Genomic DNA, 16,529 nt, shown 5'->3' on the forward strand with positions numbered 1-16,529 from the left:
TAAAAACGGCCTTTCAGGCTACGTAATTTGAATCAGAGATACATTAGCCATAAGAGCTCTCTTCTATAAATTGCGGGACCTCTTTGCCCCATAACATTCTGTGGGCTAATATGTGACAATGTTTTGCACATTTGAATGCTGTTATTTCAGCATCAACTGGTGATGTAAAAACACAGAGTGCTGTATATGATGAAATGTAAGTTGCATTTGGAGAAGTGTTTAGGAGTAGAATTATGTAAAATGATGAATGTACTTTTCTGATCAGTCATACTATGTATATCTTATATTGTGTATTTTTTATTCCGGATACATTGTTAAAGTGGGATATTATTATTTTAATCCTGAGGAAGGTTTTTGGCTTTGAATAATATTTGCCATACCAAAACGCGCCAATGCAATGCTGGGCGGAAACACGCTAAGTTATTGAACAAAGAAACTCCTCCAATTAGAAACTAACGTACAATTTGGAGTGTGATTTAGTATTGTGTTCGGAATAGTGTATTTCCCCTTTTTAATTGGAAATATTTTCCTTGTGTATTGTCCCGTTATTTGTGATCAATTTAATGTGTATCAATATGCATTCTTGTTTATTTATTATGATTGCTTTTAACATTGTTTTTAATATACCAAAATAAAAGGTACATTTGCTGTATGACTGTATTATGTATATCATTTGCTGCTCCTAAATTGTGGTACTGAATTGAGTGTGTATGTGCATTGTCTAAACTGTGGTTAGCTTACAAGTTCACCCAAAGGGGAAACTTTATTGACAATTCGACTTAAAGAATTCATCTGGTATATAAGGAAGTAGTGTTGAGTGGAACTATTTGTTTTATATTCAAGACACCTATACATTGCCTGTTATGCAAGAAATAATGATGATTGTATATGAGCGCGCCCTTCTCTAAATAAAACTGCTTGATAATTTTATCATTTACAAATGAATATTGAAAAGAAGAGTATATTTGGCAGGGTTTAGTTTTGAAAGACAAAACAGACATATTATAAAAATGTTAATGATTTTATATTGCAGCATTTCAGAAGGAAAAAAGTACATAACAACTGAACTACACTTTGAGCTTGTTAAAGAGGAGGATTTGGATTACAATTACACTTGTGTTTTGCTGAGCGTTTTGGCAAATCGGAATAGAACATTCATATTGAGAAAGAAAGGTACGGCCTTCTTACATCATGTATATGCACAGGAGTGGCTGCTACGGACTATGGGTGGTGTGGCGGGGGAGAGGGAAGGTAGGAGGGGGAAATAATAATTAAAAAAATAGGACTCACCTTTTTGCCTTCTATAGCCATCTCTTCTTTTTCCGTCCTCCTCTCGACAGGAAGCACACAACCTCCCAGAATTCCCTGACCAATCACAACACTGCCTTAGTAACATTGTGATTGGTCCGAGTGCCATGGTTCAGTGCTCAGACAGGGGCTGGCAGCCTGCACATGTGCTTCATCTAGGATGAAATACAGCTTATGTGGAGAACATGAAGAGTGTACATGACGCTTTGCACAGCCGAGATGGCCAACCAAAGCGTCATGGCACTTTAGGTGCTACCATCACTCCTCCCCCTGTGTCGCGGGAAGCCCAACCTTTCCCGCCTGTTTTCAGCTGCAAGTTGAATATAAAGAACTAAATGATAATAACGAACATTATTATCATTTTAATTTTTGTATTCAGCTTGCAGCTGAAGCAGCGGGGCGACGCTCCTCTGCCTCAGAGGAGGAGCCGCCACTGCAAATGCATCAACCCAAACCTCCAGTATGCTGATTCTTTGCACCTCTTATGTCATGACCCTTTAATCAGCATTGGAAATAAAAATTACACTAAGGGTCTGATTATAGGTTTGGCAGTGTGGGAGTGGGGCGGCAAACTCCACTGCTAACTGCCCTCTGCATTACAAGTTGAAATCTGGGTGATGGTCCTGCGGCAGCTGGCCCATGGCACTCCCTTTCAAAGGTTAATAGGAGAGCCTTAGAAAGGCAGCGCCATGGGACTGCCACAGCGCTTTCCAGCACGGCATGGACTGTAAAGTCCATGACATGCAGGAACTGAGGATGCAGAAAGACAGGGTGTGCACCATGTGCCCCCTGCATGCATCTCTCTGCACTGAGGTACCAAGGGGCCCTGTAGGGCCCCTTAATTACCTCACCACCAGCCCTTCATGGCGGGTTCACTAGGCAGCGAGTAAACTCATGCTTGGCGGTGCAGCAGTTGCACTATTAGCATATTCTGGCCTCAGACCACTGCAAGACTGCCAGGGATTGTGAATCCCTGGCAGCAGCACCGGTCCTATGGCAGTCAGGCCGCCAAAGTCATAAAACAGCGGTCATACCGCCGGTGCGGTGGTTGGCGCACCATCACCATGAAATTGGTGGTCCATCAGGCTGCCAAACTCATAATCAGGCCCCAAATTTCCTTGAGCCCAATGCCCTTGTAGCTGTGGACAGACAGGCTTAACCGGGAGCATTGTAATTATGCAGTACATAAACAGTAATAAAGTAGAAATAACAAACAATTGAAGATCCCAAACTGAATTAGGAAAATAAAGTGCAATTAACAAAATTACACCAAAATAACAAATATACAATTAGAGGAACTGAGGATATGAATTTTTTAAAGTTGTGTGCAAAAATAGCATCAAAAAGTGGTAAGCAGCAATGATAATCTATGGAAATGGCTAGGTATGATATCAGTCCTGCCTCAATGGAGAGCGTGTTGACTATACCCAGAAAGTTTTGGCTTCTAACTAAGGGCGTGATTTATATCTTGGTGGTTTTACCACCATCCCACCACCACAGCGGTCCCAAGTACTCCATCAACCCACAGTGGTCTGACTGTCGTATTTAGATATTGCAGCTATTGCCAGTTTCCGCCACAGCTGTGGTCTTCTCTGCTGGCTGACAGTACTTTGCTGACATCTGGCTAGTGGGTTTCTAACGAGCCAATTTAGATGCGAAACCTGTGCTGGCAGACTCCTGGCAGCCGTCATGACACAATCCTGCTGGTATACGACAGGTGAGAATACATATTATTATCGTAAAACATATGTATATGTTGTGTATGTGTTGTAATGTATATGTAAGTAAAGTGTACTGTCCATTTTGTTGCATGTTAAATCACACGGGACAAAATTACATGTTACCATAAACTGCATAGGGTAAGTGACACAGAAGCCTACATTTGATTCCGGCCACAACGGAATTACTGATCATTGCGGCCAGGGAGCAGCAGCACAGGATTGATCTGGACAGGTACGTTTTTTTTATTGTGGTGTCATGGGGCGGCCGACACAGCAGTGCACTTAAAGGAATGAGAAGTTATCAACATAAAACGTTTTGGATTGAAAGGGAGACAGCAAAAAACAGTCCGAATTGAAAAGGATTCATATCTGCGACCTAAAATGTATATCGCCTTTTTGCTGAGTCTCGTGTTCCACATTGAGACTCTGATGCTGGCAGGAGCACCCTCTTGCCAGAAATTACTCAACTGTGTACAGATATTGTATGAGTGTAGTTGGGGTGAGATTGTATGAACTGGTGAGATTGTAGTATGATTGTATGTATTTATTCTTAACCAGGGGAATTTGTTTATAGACATTTTTTCTTAGAATTTGTTCCTTATTTTTTGGATAGTGAATAATCTCTGTTATAAAAGAAATGTACTTGTGAACTGACAAATCCAGAACAATACATTACTGTTTTTATAAGAAAATATGATAAACAACAATTTATAAAAATGAAGTTTTTTGGCAAAGTATAAAAATATATAAAAAATGAGATGAAAAAATAATATGAAATATTTTGATAAAATAAAATAGCAATGAGATGATTTGAGTTGTCACTGTTGCATCCTTGATGTTTAATGAAATGTATATGAACTATGTCTAATGATAAAAATATGATGGTCGGTGAGGGAAATATAAAGTATTATGATTTGGACAGTGGCCTACAAGACAGATTCCAAAGTGCCCCCCCCCCCGAAAAAACTTGACCTTTCATAACTTTCCTTTGATTCCGCTGTTTCATGCATGGCAATGTCCTATCCAGAAAAACCTTGATTGACTGGATGGCAGAAAGGTAGGTGGGATTCCCAAATCAAGCTACTTCTGGCTCTGCCGCTGTCATCTTGGGAGCAGGAGTCTCGGCAGAGCCGTCTATTTTCCCACAACCTGCCAACCTCTAAATCAGGCATGCAGTTGTACAAGATGGCAGGCAGGAAGACCACAAAAAAATTGACGGTGGACCAGTCCCACCAACATCTAAATCAGGGCTTAAGTCTTTTTTATGGAGCCCCAAATTCTCCCAGAGAGGAAAACCTGAAGCTTTATCTAATGAAGTTCCATCCTAATTGGAAACCTTTGCTGCAAGGTCCCTTTAATGACTTTGGAGGTCTTGAAAGTCCAAACATTTTCTAAGTACCAGCATTTTAGGGCCTCGTGAGCAGCTTCTCTGGATCCCTTATAAGGCTCCTAAGACCTGAAGGACAATGCTTAGAGGCCAGGACACTCTCCAGCAGAGGCCACCAGCATGGTCCAGTCTATTTCCAATGTATACTGGTCAACTGGTCTCTTTAGGATAAAAAGAATGCTGCTGCCTATTGTACACATGTGGCCACAAAGGAAGTCATCCAAATGACCCTTGAATTCCACCTTGTTTTCCGGGGTACTAGGTAGCGTGTGTCTGGTCCTTCAGGCCTACTCTCGGGCCACAGCAAGCAGGGCCCAGCCTTCTTCTGAACGTCCACAGGTCCAGAATTTTTCTGAGCAGAGTGCTTTGGGGAGCCACGTTTATTGTTTTCACCACCCAAAGGGTGGAGGTGACTCCTCGACACTCTCTAAACAATAGGTGTAAGAAATAGGAGTATCAGTGGAGAAGGATGAGAACCCACCTTACATAATAACCACTGTCCTTGTCAGGGTGCACTCTAAAAGTCACTAAATAAACCTGTGTTTCATCCTCAGCTAGCTTGGCACAAAAACATTCAGGCATAACTTAGAGGCAATGTGTTAAGTATTTATGCAGTAAGAAAAGAGTAATATAGTGAAAACACAACACAAGAAAAATCCCAAACCAATTTAGAAAAATAGAGTAAAGTCATCAAAACAACGCATGTCTAACAAATGGATCTGGTCAGCTGGGAATACAATGAAAAGGCCTGTTAAAGCTTGTTCCGTCTCTGTAACCCAGACTGGAGGTCAGCCTTACGACCTTTGCAGTCTACTTCTTTGTCCTAGGAACCAGTGGGAGAGCAGATCCAGTTTTCAAAACTCATCTCAGGTCACAGAAATACATCCCGTTCTCTTCTGTCCTTTCACAGGTCCCAAAGTGATCTGAGGAGGGAAAAAGGGGTGCCACATGTATGCCTAGTGCCAGTCTCTGGGTGGGAAACCTCCAGGGCCCTCACTAACCAAAGGGGCAGAAGTTTCAAGGCGTGACTACACCCACTTTTGTAGCACTTCCTGTTTGAGCTACCCTCTTTCTAAATCCAACATGGCAAAACCTTTCTTACTCGGGTCAGAGCTCCCAGTGCCCACCCAGAGGTGTGGCTGTGTATAAGGAAATGTCACTTTTTTAATAATCATCCCCAGGGTTGTTGCTGTTTTTTTTTACTAACAAACAGGTCTCAGTGCCTTTGCTCTGACCCTCAATATGTGTATGTGTGATTGGCTCACCCACAATTATCCTAAGTTAACTTAAAAGTATATCCCTAGCATATTGTACCAGAGATATGCAGGGCCTGTAAGTGAAAGTGTCCCTCGTGGACTGCAGCACTTATTTTGCCAACATGAGTGTGAGAAGCAAAGCATAACTCCCAGTCTTGCATTGCTGACTTGCAGAGCAGTTTTTGAACTGCCATCTTAATTTTGCCATTTTAAGTAATGACAAAGTCCAGCCTTTCCCTTTCAATATATTTAAGTCACCCCTATGGCACGCCTAAAGAGCCCTAAGTCAGGGTGCTGTATATTAAAAAGTGGGACAAGTGTGTTTTCATGTCCTGATAGTAAATACCCCAAAATTTTTACAGTAAAAAGACTTGTAGCTCCTTTGGAGAGTACAGGGTTAAATCCTGACCACTCAGCTGTGCTAACGTTCGAATGGCACTACTAATGTTGGTACTTCAACGTATCAAGAGAATTGTTGCATTAAACTCATCTTGATGCTCAAGTCGAATATCATGTATTGATTAAGTAAATGGCAACTCTAGAAAGCTGCCAGTCTGTTTCTCAAGGTTTTGCAGTGACCATTTACAGTTGCTAGCCACAAGACAGCCTTATCCTCTCCTGATGGGGCGGTGTGAACGACTCTCAACAAAAACCAAAAAGGCACTGCCTTTGGAAGAGTTGTTACTGCTCCCTTGCAGGAAAGTACAACAAGGTGGAAGCCCAAAAGGTGGACTTCAAAGGGGGAGCTGCCTTTGAAGGGCAAATGCTGGACACACACAAGAGGGGATGTTCTTTATGTTTTGATGGGCAGGTTGGCATCAAGGACAGAGAGTGGGAAACATTTGCCAAACCAGTTTACCCAAGCGCATGTACCCCTTAGACAGCCACATGACTTGCATGGACTACTGAGCTCCGTACACCCAGACAAGGGTCCTGAAATCTTGGGAGTGTGCAAAATATTGCAATCTAGAACAGCTAGATGACACACTTTGCAGAAAGGTGTCATTTGGTGGGAGGTGACCTGGTAGCCCATTGGCTAGTCGTAACACATCTACCAAAGTCAGGTTCTGGCGATACAAATGGCACCCCTTCCACCCAGAACTCAGATCATGTCTGTGCTGGAAAAATGAGTGGAAAAGGACTGCCCTGTTATTCCCTGTACACCAAACACTGGACTGCACCTCCTTTTCCTGGGCTAGAAAAGAAAGGACTGTGCCTATAGGACCCTGCTAATGGAAATGTTGTTCCTGATCCTCAGACAGATGAAGTGACTCTAAGTGTCAGTTGGCTGACTTTCTCCTGAAGCTGAAGGAGCGTGCCTTAGCTAGTTGGTAGCCAAGATTGCCTGACTGCAGCTGATTGCCAAAGGACATCCTGGGAGACCAAGTCCTGACCCTCAAAAGTTGCACTTGAATCTGCTACACCTGGGAGAGTTTTTGTGCAGTTTGGTCGCCCAAAAGAGACACTAGCCTCAGTTAAAGGGGACCACTGGTTTTGCTCTAAATGTAGACCAGTAGGCCAGTGACAACTCGTTTTTGACAGAATTTAAATGGATGTCGATGGACATCAACCCCATGTCGCTAAAGACACCCCACCATGACCATGGACCGAGGAGTGGCCCCAGGAAGACCCCCATTACCGGATCAGCATCCTTAAGCATTGTCAGTATCCTGTATTCCTTTCATCAGGACCACTGCATTGGTGCCTGTGGTGGTTCAGGAACTGGACTGGATGCTGATTTGTTTGCAAGGTAACTGCCTTGTCTAGTCTCATTAGCCCCTGTGGCTCTCTCCCTATGGCAGGTGATTGCCCAAAGTTGGGCAGAGTAGGAGAATACAAATTTATAAAAGATTTCAAAGTAACCATGGTAGTTGCCAATGCTTGTTTGAGTTTTGAACGAAAAGCAGTGAATAAAATGCCTCAGGGGAATTTTTTGGGAAGGAAGGTATCCCTTCCTGCACAAAAGCAATCCTGATTACAACGCAGGCACGGATACACAAATGCCGAGGCACACAAAAGGCAGTCCATACTGTTTAAGAGGCAATAACCATATTAGTAACCACAAAAAGTCAATTCCAAGTTCTCTTCTCTTTTTATTTTCTAATTTCCTTCTTCTTGATGTAGCATAAAAACACTGGCAGCCGACACGTGTTTCGTCCTACGGACTATTCCATGGCCAAACTAAATATATGGAAGACAGACCAGCAGGTCTGGACATAATAGGCCGGCAGTTTCTACGAATAATGGGCTCCGTATGCGAAGAGCTCACAAAGAATCTGTGTGCGTTCACCAGAGCCCAGGAGGTCCCTCCATTTGAGCAAATAATGAACACTGCGGGCTAGTTTCACCTCGTATGCAGATAATACAACTTGGCCCTCTGCGTGTTCCCCAGAGCCCAGGAGGTCTTTCCATATACAATGATAGTTAGCATTGTAGGCTAGTTTCCCCCGACACACAAATAATGCAAATTGGCTCTGGGAAGAGCGGAAAGGGTTAATCACAGTCGCTGTCAGCCCGTGAGGTAACACGGCATATGACTGGTGCATGGCCTTCATATGCCTGTGACGCCATAGTAGAGAGATCAAAACGTGTGCGTAGGCCAGTGAGCCTTACAACGCATGAACGCAGGCCTGCCTGCGTTGGTGCCAGAGCAGGGAAAGGACAGAAATGCATTGTAATATGTTAAATACGGGACATTCCTGTCCTTTCCCTTTCTTCGGAGCACAGCACTGTAGTGTTCTGACGCACGAGGTGGCACCCCAGCCCACCCACGTGATCGGAATGAGTGAACACCGATGTATGACGTCAGACGTTCGCAGGTATAAATAATAAAGGCGGGGCCTCGGCTAGTCAGTCGGAGCCGCGTGTAAAACCAATCTGCCGGCTCCTGTGTTTATTAGCTCGAGCACGCTACGCCACCGCATGGTGCAATTAGCAAACGCTACACTGGCAACGAGGGTGTTGTGCTGACTCCCCGAGCAGGGATGTCCACTCTTGTCTATGCCTGATCCAAGGAAACTTGTCGGCGCATCCACCGTGTACGGAGCCTCTGGAAAGGCCCAACTGTGCCTGCAGTCGCCGTGCTGACGGTCGGAGGTATGTTCATCCCCTCGAGGCCCAGACATCAGTACCTCTCCTCAAGCTCACAGACTGCCTACAGGTGGGACAGCGCTCCCCGTTTACTTGCCGGGGCCAGGTGGACAACCCACGCCGGACCGCAGTGCCAGCACCCCATGCCTACACTGGCGACCTCCATCTAGCAGCCACGCCGGTGACACGAGGGCACACGGTGCCCAGTGGGTCTAAGGGCATCGGATCTCGACGTATTTGCCTAGGAGGAAGAGGGACAATACACAGCCTACGCAGCACGCGGTGCACGTGCCAGAATGGCGTAGATCCCAGCCCTCGAGCCATTCGTCGTCGATGGTTCCCCATCGTCCCTGGCCCCGCGCTGGAGGGATTGGACCGATCGCCTCCAAATATACTTTGAGGGAGCAGGGATATCAAGAGAAAGGCGCAGGGCACTCTTACTACATCTAGGTGGCAAAGATATCCACCGAATATACAAAACGCTTGTGGAAGCCACTCCAAAAACGTACCTCACCCTCCTGACCTCCCTCAATGCCCACTTTGAGCCCATGGCGAACAGGGATTATGAAAAATTCATCTTCCGTCAAGCGAAGCAAGAAGCCGAAGAGTCCCTAGACGCATTCCATGGCCGCCTAAAGGAGCTAGCCAGCACGTGCGGATTCCGTGACGAGCAGGAAGAGATCCGAGGACAAATAATCCATGGGTGCTACTCCTCCAACCTCCGAGTTGCCATCCTCCAGGAAGACGGCAAGCCGCTGGCGGATATCCTCACACTAGGCCGGTCAAAAGAACTGTCGCTGGCAAGGGCGTCACATATGGAAGCGGCCCTGCATCGCCCCATCAAAACGGAACAGGCCCACGTGGCGGAGAAAGTGAACGTAGTAAGGCCCAAGGTGAGGCAAACCGGTGGAAGGAGGCAACCGGAAAACAGGAGAAAAGAATGCGGATACTGTGGTGGCCAGCCTCACCGCATGCAAGACTGCCCGGCGAGAGGAAAGAAATGCAGCGTATGCGGGTGACTAAACCATTTCGCAGCTGTATCCAGATCCACCTCCACCAAGACCAAGAAGGAGGCTGCACAAGCAGTGCAAGAAGAGCCGGATAACGAATACATGGACGAGGACACCGGCGAGTACCCAGTACACTATGTGTTCGCAATCAACCAGCCACTAAGGAAAAAGCGCCGCTTGTCCAAATGCTGCATCATGATCCACCAACAGGAGGTGAAAGCGACTATCGACACAGGGGCGTCCATTGAGCTGATGGCGGCCAACGTCTATAACCAACTGCGCACAAAGCCTCCGCTGAGGGAAGCGAAGATTCGAGTATTCGCGTATGTCCAAAAGACGCCCATCCCACTCATCGGATGTTTCAAGACCGACGTGGAGCACGGAGAGATGAAGATAGGTACCACCATCTAGGTTACGAAGGAAGGCAGCGGCATGCTGTTGAGTGGGCAATCAGCCGAAGAGTTGAAACTAATATCGTTTGCCATGGCAGTACTGGAAGAAGAAGTGGAAACCATCATGGAGGAGTTCGGCGAGGTGTTCAAAGGAATCGGGTGTTTGAAAGGAAAAGAGGTGTCCCTGCAGATTGATCCATTGGTGCCACCAGTAGCGTTGAGGCACAGATGGATTGCGTTCCATCTGAGGCAGAAGGTCGAAGAGGAGCTAGAGGCCCTAGAAAAACATGGCATCATAGAGAAAGTCAGCGGACCAACCCCATGGGTATCCCCGATTCTGATTGCCAGGAAGCCAAAACAGCCCGGACAGGTCCGCATCTGCGTGGACATGCGCCTCCCCAACGCCGCTGTGAAAAGGGAACGACACCTGATGCCCACTATCGATGATATCCTAGGAGAGCTGAACGGAGCCAAGTGGTTCTCCAAAATGGACCTCAGATCAGGCTATCACCAGCTGCCACTCCACCCAGACTCAAGATATATAACCACCTTCTCCATCCATGTAGGCCTCAGACGATACCGGAGCCTAAACTTCGGCATATCCAGTGCAGCAGTGTTTCAGAACACCATAAGAGAAGTCCTCAGCGGGCTCCCAGGAGTGCTAAACGTTAGCGATGATCTATTGATCTACGCATCAACGGTGGAAGAACACCACCAGAGGCTGAGAGGAGTCCTTAAGAGGATCCAAGAATCAGGCCTCACACTGCACCTTGAAAAGTGCCAATTCCTGCAGAATAGGATCAGCTTCTTCGGATAAACATTCTCTGATCAAGGAGTAGCCCCCGACCCAGATAAGGTGAAGGACGTCCAGGAGACCCCCGCTCCAACGAACATCTCAGAAGCCAGGAGCTTCCTGGGTATGGTAACCTTCTGCGGGCGTTTTATCCCGACTTATCCAACCTTACCAAGCCTCTCAGAGAATTGACCAAATCCACAACCACGTGGCAGTGGGGCCCTGAACAAGAACAAGCCTTCAACGCAACGAAAGCAGCCCTGTCGGCAGACACCACCCTGTCGTACTTCGACCCCGCAAAACCCACCAATGTGGCCTTAGACGCCAGCCCCTATGGCCTGGGAGCAGTACTGGCTCAATTGCAGAACAATGGAGAGTGGGCCCCCATCGCCTACGCCAGTCGGTCCCTACCTGAAACAGAGCAAAGATACTCACAAATTGAGCGAGAAGCCATCGCCATTCATTGGGCCTGTAGGCATTTCCATGTGTATGTGTATGGCCACCACTTCACGGTGTCCACCGACCACAAGCCACTCATACCTCTCTTCCAAGGATCAGCCTCAAAACCGCCACCCAGAATCGAGAAATGGATCCTCCAGTTACAAGGATACGATTACAAGGTGGAGTACAAACCCGAGTCCACGAACCCGGCGGACTATCTATCCAGGCATCCCCGGCAAGCCACTAAAGAGGAACAAGAGGAGGCGGAAGACACAGAAGAGTTTGTCCGTCTAGTGACTGAGAGATCGCGACCCCTTCCCATAAGCCTAGCAGCAATCATTGAAGCCTCAAGAGGTGATGAATGCCTGCAAGCAGCAGTGGAGGCAGTCAGGTCGGGAGAGTGGAAGACTATCCAAGAGTCATTGAGCCGGAAGACCCCCCAGGCCAAGTTGGCTCTGGAATCCATCCTAATGGTAAAAGGAGAACTATCAGTCGACGGCCAAGGATGTCTCCTGCGAGGCCCCAGACTAGTGATGCCGACTAGCCTCACCCAGCAGGCAGTAGATCTAGCACACCGAGTGCATCAAGGAATGGTGAAAACCAAGAGCAGACTGAGGGCCAAGGTCTGGTTCCCCGGCATGGATGCCATGGTAGAACAAACAGTGAGGGCATGCAACTGGTGTCAAGCGGCAGGACAAGCAGATCGACCCCACCCTGTAGTCACTGAAGAAAATCCCAAGAGGCCGTGGGAGCGGGTGAGTGCGGATTTTGGGCATCTCCCGGACGGACGCTATGCCCTGGTCATAATTGACGACTTCACAAAATATCCGGAGGTGGAAATCGTGGGAAGCCAGTCAGCCAGTGAGGTGATCGCAAAATTCGAGAAAACCATTGCCACTCATGGCATCTTCGAAGTGGTAAAAACAGACAATGGACCTCGCTTCCAAGGGCAAGAATTTGCGGAATATCTGAAAGGATGGGGAATCCACCATCGAAAGATCACTCCACGCTGGCCCCAAGCAAATGGGGAAGTGGAAAGGTTCATGCGTACCCTCAACAAGACAATACAAATCGCGGTGGCAGACGGATCTCCGTTAGAAAGGGCGATCTACAGCTTCTTGAGGGAGTACAGGATGACCCCGCACCTCACCACTGAAGCAGCGCCGGGAACGGCAACCATGGGCCGAACTTTGAGTGACACAATTCCTCACCAACAAACCTAGATCCCCAAGCAAGCCAGTCGAGAAAAGACACTAGCTAACAGGACTCGCTCAAACAATCAGGCCAGCAGGCGGAGAGGAGCCAAAGAATCCACCATCCAATCGCAAGATCAAGTATACGTCAAAGATCGATACCCGGGAAACAAGTTCAGACTTCCTTTCGAACCCCGACCGTGGACCGTTACACGCCGGACTGGCACAATGGTGACTGCCCAGAGAGGAGCAGAGACTGTCACGAGAGATGTATCCTTCTTCAAGAAAGCGTATACTGAGACTCCGGTAGGACCCGGGTCCGCATCAGAAAGCCTGCCCCTGAGTCAACCACCTGAAAACCAGGACACAGACCAGTGTCCGCCTGATGATGAGAATCTGATGGACCAAAGTTCTCGATCCTTGCCAGCATCCCCCAGGGTCCATCTGACTCTTCCCCTCACACCCCGAGGGGAATGCAACACCCCCGAGAGCAGATCCCCGAGTGCGGTTGGATACCGAGGTGGACAGAGCCGGTATGGTCTACGAAGGAATCCGGCGCCAGCCTCGCAGCTGGAGGACTATCTGGTGTAGTCATCACGAACTGAGACTGGTAACAGATTCATCGTCATTTTTCTCTGAAACGTTTTGTTGAAATGTTGTTATTTAATAAAGGTTGGAAGGAGTGTAGTGTTCTGACACACGAGGTGGCACCCCAGCCCACCCACGTGATCGGAAGGAGCGAACGTCGACGTATGACATCAGACGTTCGTGGGTATAAATAATAAAGGCGGGGCCTCGGCTAGTCAGTCGGAGCCGCGTGTAAAACTAATCTGCCGGCTCCTGTGTTTATTAGCGCGAGCGCGCTATGCCATCGCATGGTGCAATTAGCAAACGCTACAAGCACAACAGCACCGCTTGAATGCTACATAAATATGCCCCTTAGAAATTATCTTGTTTCTGCCACGAAACACTAGGTTATTTACAGCTGCATTGTACAAAGATATAGTTCCACAGATAAAATCACACGAACAATGCAGCTAGCACCCTGCGTGTAATTGTGGATTTTCTCTCAGATTTGAAAGATACAGATGAAGGACGTGTATTGCATGAGGATGTTGCATACGAAAAGACAAACAACAGCTGCCAAAGTCAAAAGGTCTGGGTCGCATTCTTAGTTCTGATTAAAGTATTAAAAGAATCGTTGCAGTGAAAAAACAAAACTTAAATTGCTGTTTGGGTTACAATGCATCTGTGAGTTGAAGGGGTTAATATGTGGCAATTCAGTACACTTTTTAGGTGCAAAATAGATCCCCAAGCATTGAAATTGAAGCACTGCAAAGGAGAGATATGTATGTTTTATTTTTTAAAGAGTTCCTTAAATTGAAATGTTTTTTTTTTTCAGAAAAAAATACGGATATCCCAAAAGAGGCATTTACGACTGGGATGATTGTAGCAATGGTGTCTGCAATTGTGTTCCTTTCCATCGGCGCTGCATGTTTTGTGTTTAGGATAGAGATCATACTATCGTATCGAAGTCTAACCGGAAAAGATGACACACTTTCAGGTAGGGTATTAAATATATTTATTAGTGCTAGAGTGTTTAGAATTACACTTACATATTTAACCTGACCAGCGCAGTATTATGACAGAGGTGGGCTCCCGAGGGGGGCTCAGAAGCCGGCGCCATAACCCGGCGGTGGGCCCCCAGATAGGAGGGGGCAGGGGGACCCGGCTTGGCGCGAAAAACAGGCAAGCCAAGCAGAGAGCGGGGAAAGCCCCCGAGGGTTCCCTCCCCCACATCGCAACAGCCAATGGGGGACACGCGGGATTCGAACACCCCAATGGCGGGAAGTGGCGCAAAACTCAAGGGCAAGATGGGGTGCTTATAAGAGCTGCTTCCCTATGTATGCTCCTATCGTCAAGGAGCAGGTGAGCACCACGGCGGAAGAAGAAAATCCAACATTTAGCACGACTCAATGCTCAACATTAAATAAATGTGTAATCTTGGCTCGTGGCATGTATTCTTACTATACTTTGCAAAGTATATTGTATATTACTATCAAACACTAACTTCACAGAATAAAGCTCTGAAGGAGCCTGTGAATTGGAATTGTGAGTTGTGCAGATTACAACCCACCTCACTCCACAACTGTCCACATGCAAATTTCACACGGTTAAACAACTCGAAATTTGCCATTGTAAAATTGCCAGTAACTACAGAGGTAGGCAAAATTCACTGGTGTAAGTACCGATTCTGAAAGTAATGCTGAGAAATTATCCGGTAAATAACTAACATGTTTGTTGGACCATTTTTAATCAGAGGTAAATGTTTTATTGAATGTTGCACTGCTGTAATTTGTAAAATGTATTTCACTGAAAAAAGATTGCTCTCAGTACATTGAAACACAATCGTAAAAATGACTCATTTCTGCAAGCTAAATTAAGTTTACCAGAGCTCAGACCCACATTTTTGCTAATATTTTGTGTTGGTGTTTGAAGGAGCTCATAAAATGCCTAACGATTCCTAAAAGGAAATGGCAAACGCAGGTACACATGAGGATTTACCAGTATTATGATTATAGGTCTCTTTTAATTTTGTTGGAGTAGAAACTTTGCTAAAAATCAGCGAGTTCTCTGCCATGTCTACCTCACAGTTTCACTGCCTCATTTAAAGATTAACTATTTACAACAAGGGGTGGTGAGGGACAGAGTCTCTGAATTAAACAGAATACTCTCACCCAGTCAAGAGATCAGGGCTAGATCCAACACCGTTTTTTAGCTCACTGCACCATCCCAGTTTCAGAACCTGGCTGTATGCAAATTAGTCTGTTCCTGTCCCAGTGCATGATGGGAACAGGGCAAACCAAACTACAAAAGCCAATTCTTTCACTGGGAAGGAAACAAGCTACCGGGGACCGGTTTCTGGCATTTCAGCCTCTTCGGCCCGGCTTGCTTGAATCCTGATGGTGCAATGAGCAAGGGACTCACATCTGAGTATACCCTTCCACGCTTAGGGTGGACAAAAATATTTACAACAAGGGGTGGTGAGGGACAGAGTCTCTGAATTAAACAGAATACTCTCACCCAGTCAAGAGATCAGGGCTAGATCCAACACCGTTTTTTAGCTCACTGCACCATCCCAGTTTCAGAACCTGGCTGTATGCAAATTAGTCTGTTCCTGTCCCAGTGCATGATGGGAACAGGGCAAACCAAACTACAAAAGCCAATTCTTTCACTGGGAAGGAAACAAGCTACCGGGGACCGGTTTCTGGCATTTCAGCCTCTTCGGCCCGGCTTGCTTGAATCCTGATGGTGCAATGAGCAAGGGACTCACATCTGAGTATACCCTTCCACGCTTAGGGTGGACAAAAATATTTACAACAAGGGGTGGTGAGGGACAGAGTCTCTGAATTAAACAGAATACTCTCACCCAGTCAAGAGATCAGGGCTAGATCCAACACCGTTTTTTAGCTCACTGCACCATCCCAGTTTCAGAACCTGGCTGTATGCAAATTAGTCTGTTCCTGTCCCAGTGCATGATGGGAACAGGGCAAACCAAACTACAAAAGCCAATTCTTTCACTGGGAAGGAAACAAGCTACCGGGGACCGGTTTCTGGCATTTCAGCCTCTTCGGCCCGGCTTGCTTGAATCCTGATGGTGCAATGAGCAAGGGACTCACATCTGAGTATACCCTTCCACGCTTAGGGTGGACAAAAATATTTACAACAAGGGGTGGTGAGGGACAGAGTCTCTGAATTAAACAGAATACTCTCACCCAGTCAAGAGATCAGGGCTAGATCCAACACCGTTTTTTAGCTCACTGCACCATCCCAGTTTCAGAACCTGGCTGTATGCAAATTAGTCTGTTCCTGTCCCAGTGCATGATGGGAACAGGGCAAACCAAACTACAAAAGCCAATTCTTTCACTGGGAAGGAA

General features: G+C 46.6%; 1 protein-coding gene across 1 annotated transcript in view; it reads left to right on the top strand.

Moving 5' to 3' along the window:
- LOC147698068 (interleukin-18 receptor 1-like) overlaps positions 1-16,529 on the top strand; it is a 417,310-nt gene that overhangs the window by 261,337 nt on the left and 139,444 nt on the right. The window contains 2 exon segments of the mRNA XM_086933394.1: positions 1,034-1,173; positions 13,994-14,155. Of these exon segments, the coding sequence (XP_086789520.1) occupies positions 1,034-1,173; positions 13,994-14,155 (302 nt within the window).

Source organism: Lissotriton vulgaris, chromosome 8 (assembly GCF_964263255.1).
Source record: "Lissotriton vulgaris chromosome 8, aLisVul1.2, whole genome shotgun sequence".
NCBI classification, from domain to species: Eukaryota; Metazoa; Chordata; class Amphibia; order Caudata; family Salamandridae; genus Lissotriton; species Lissotriton vulgaris.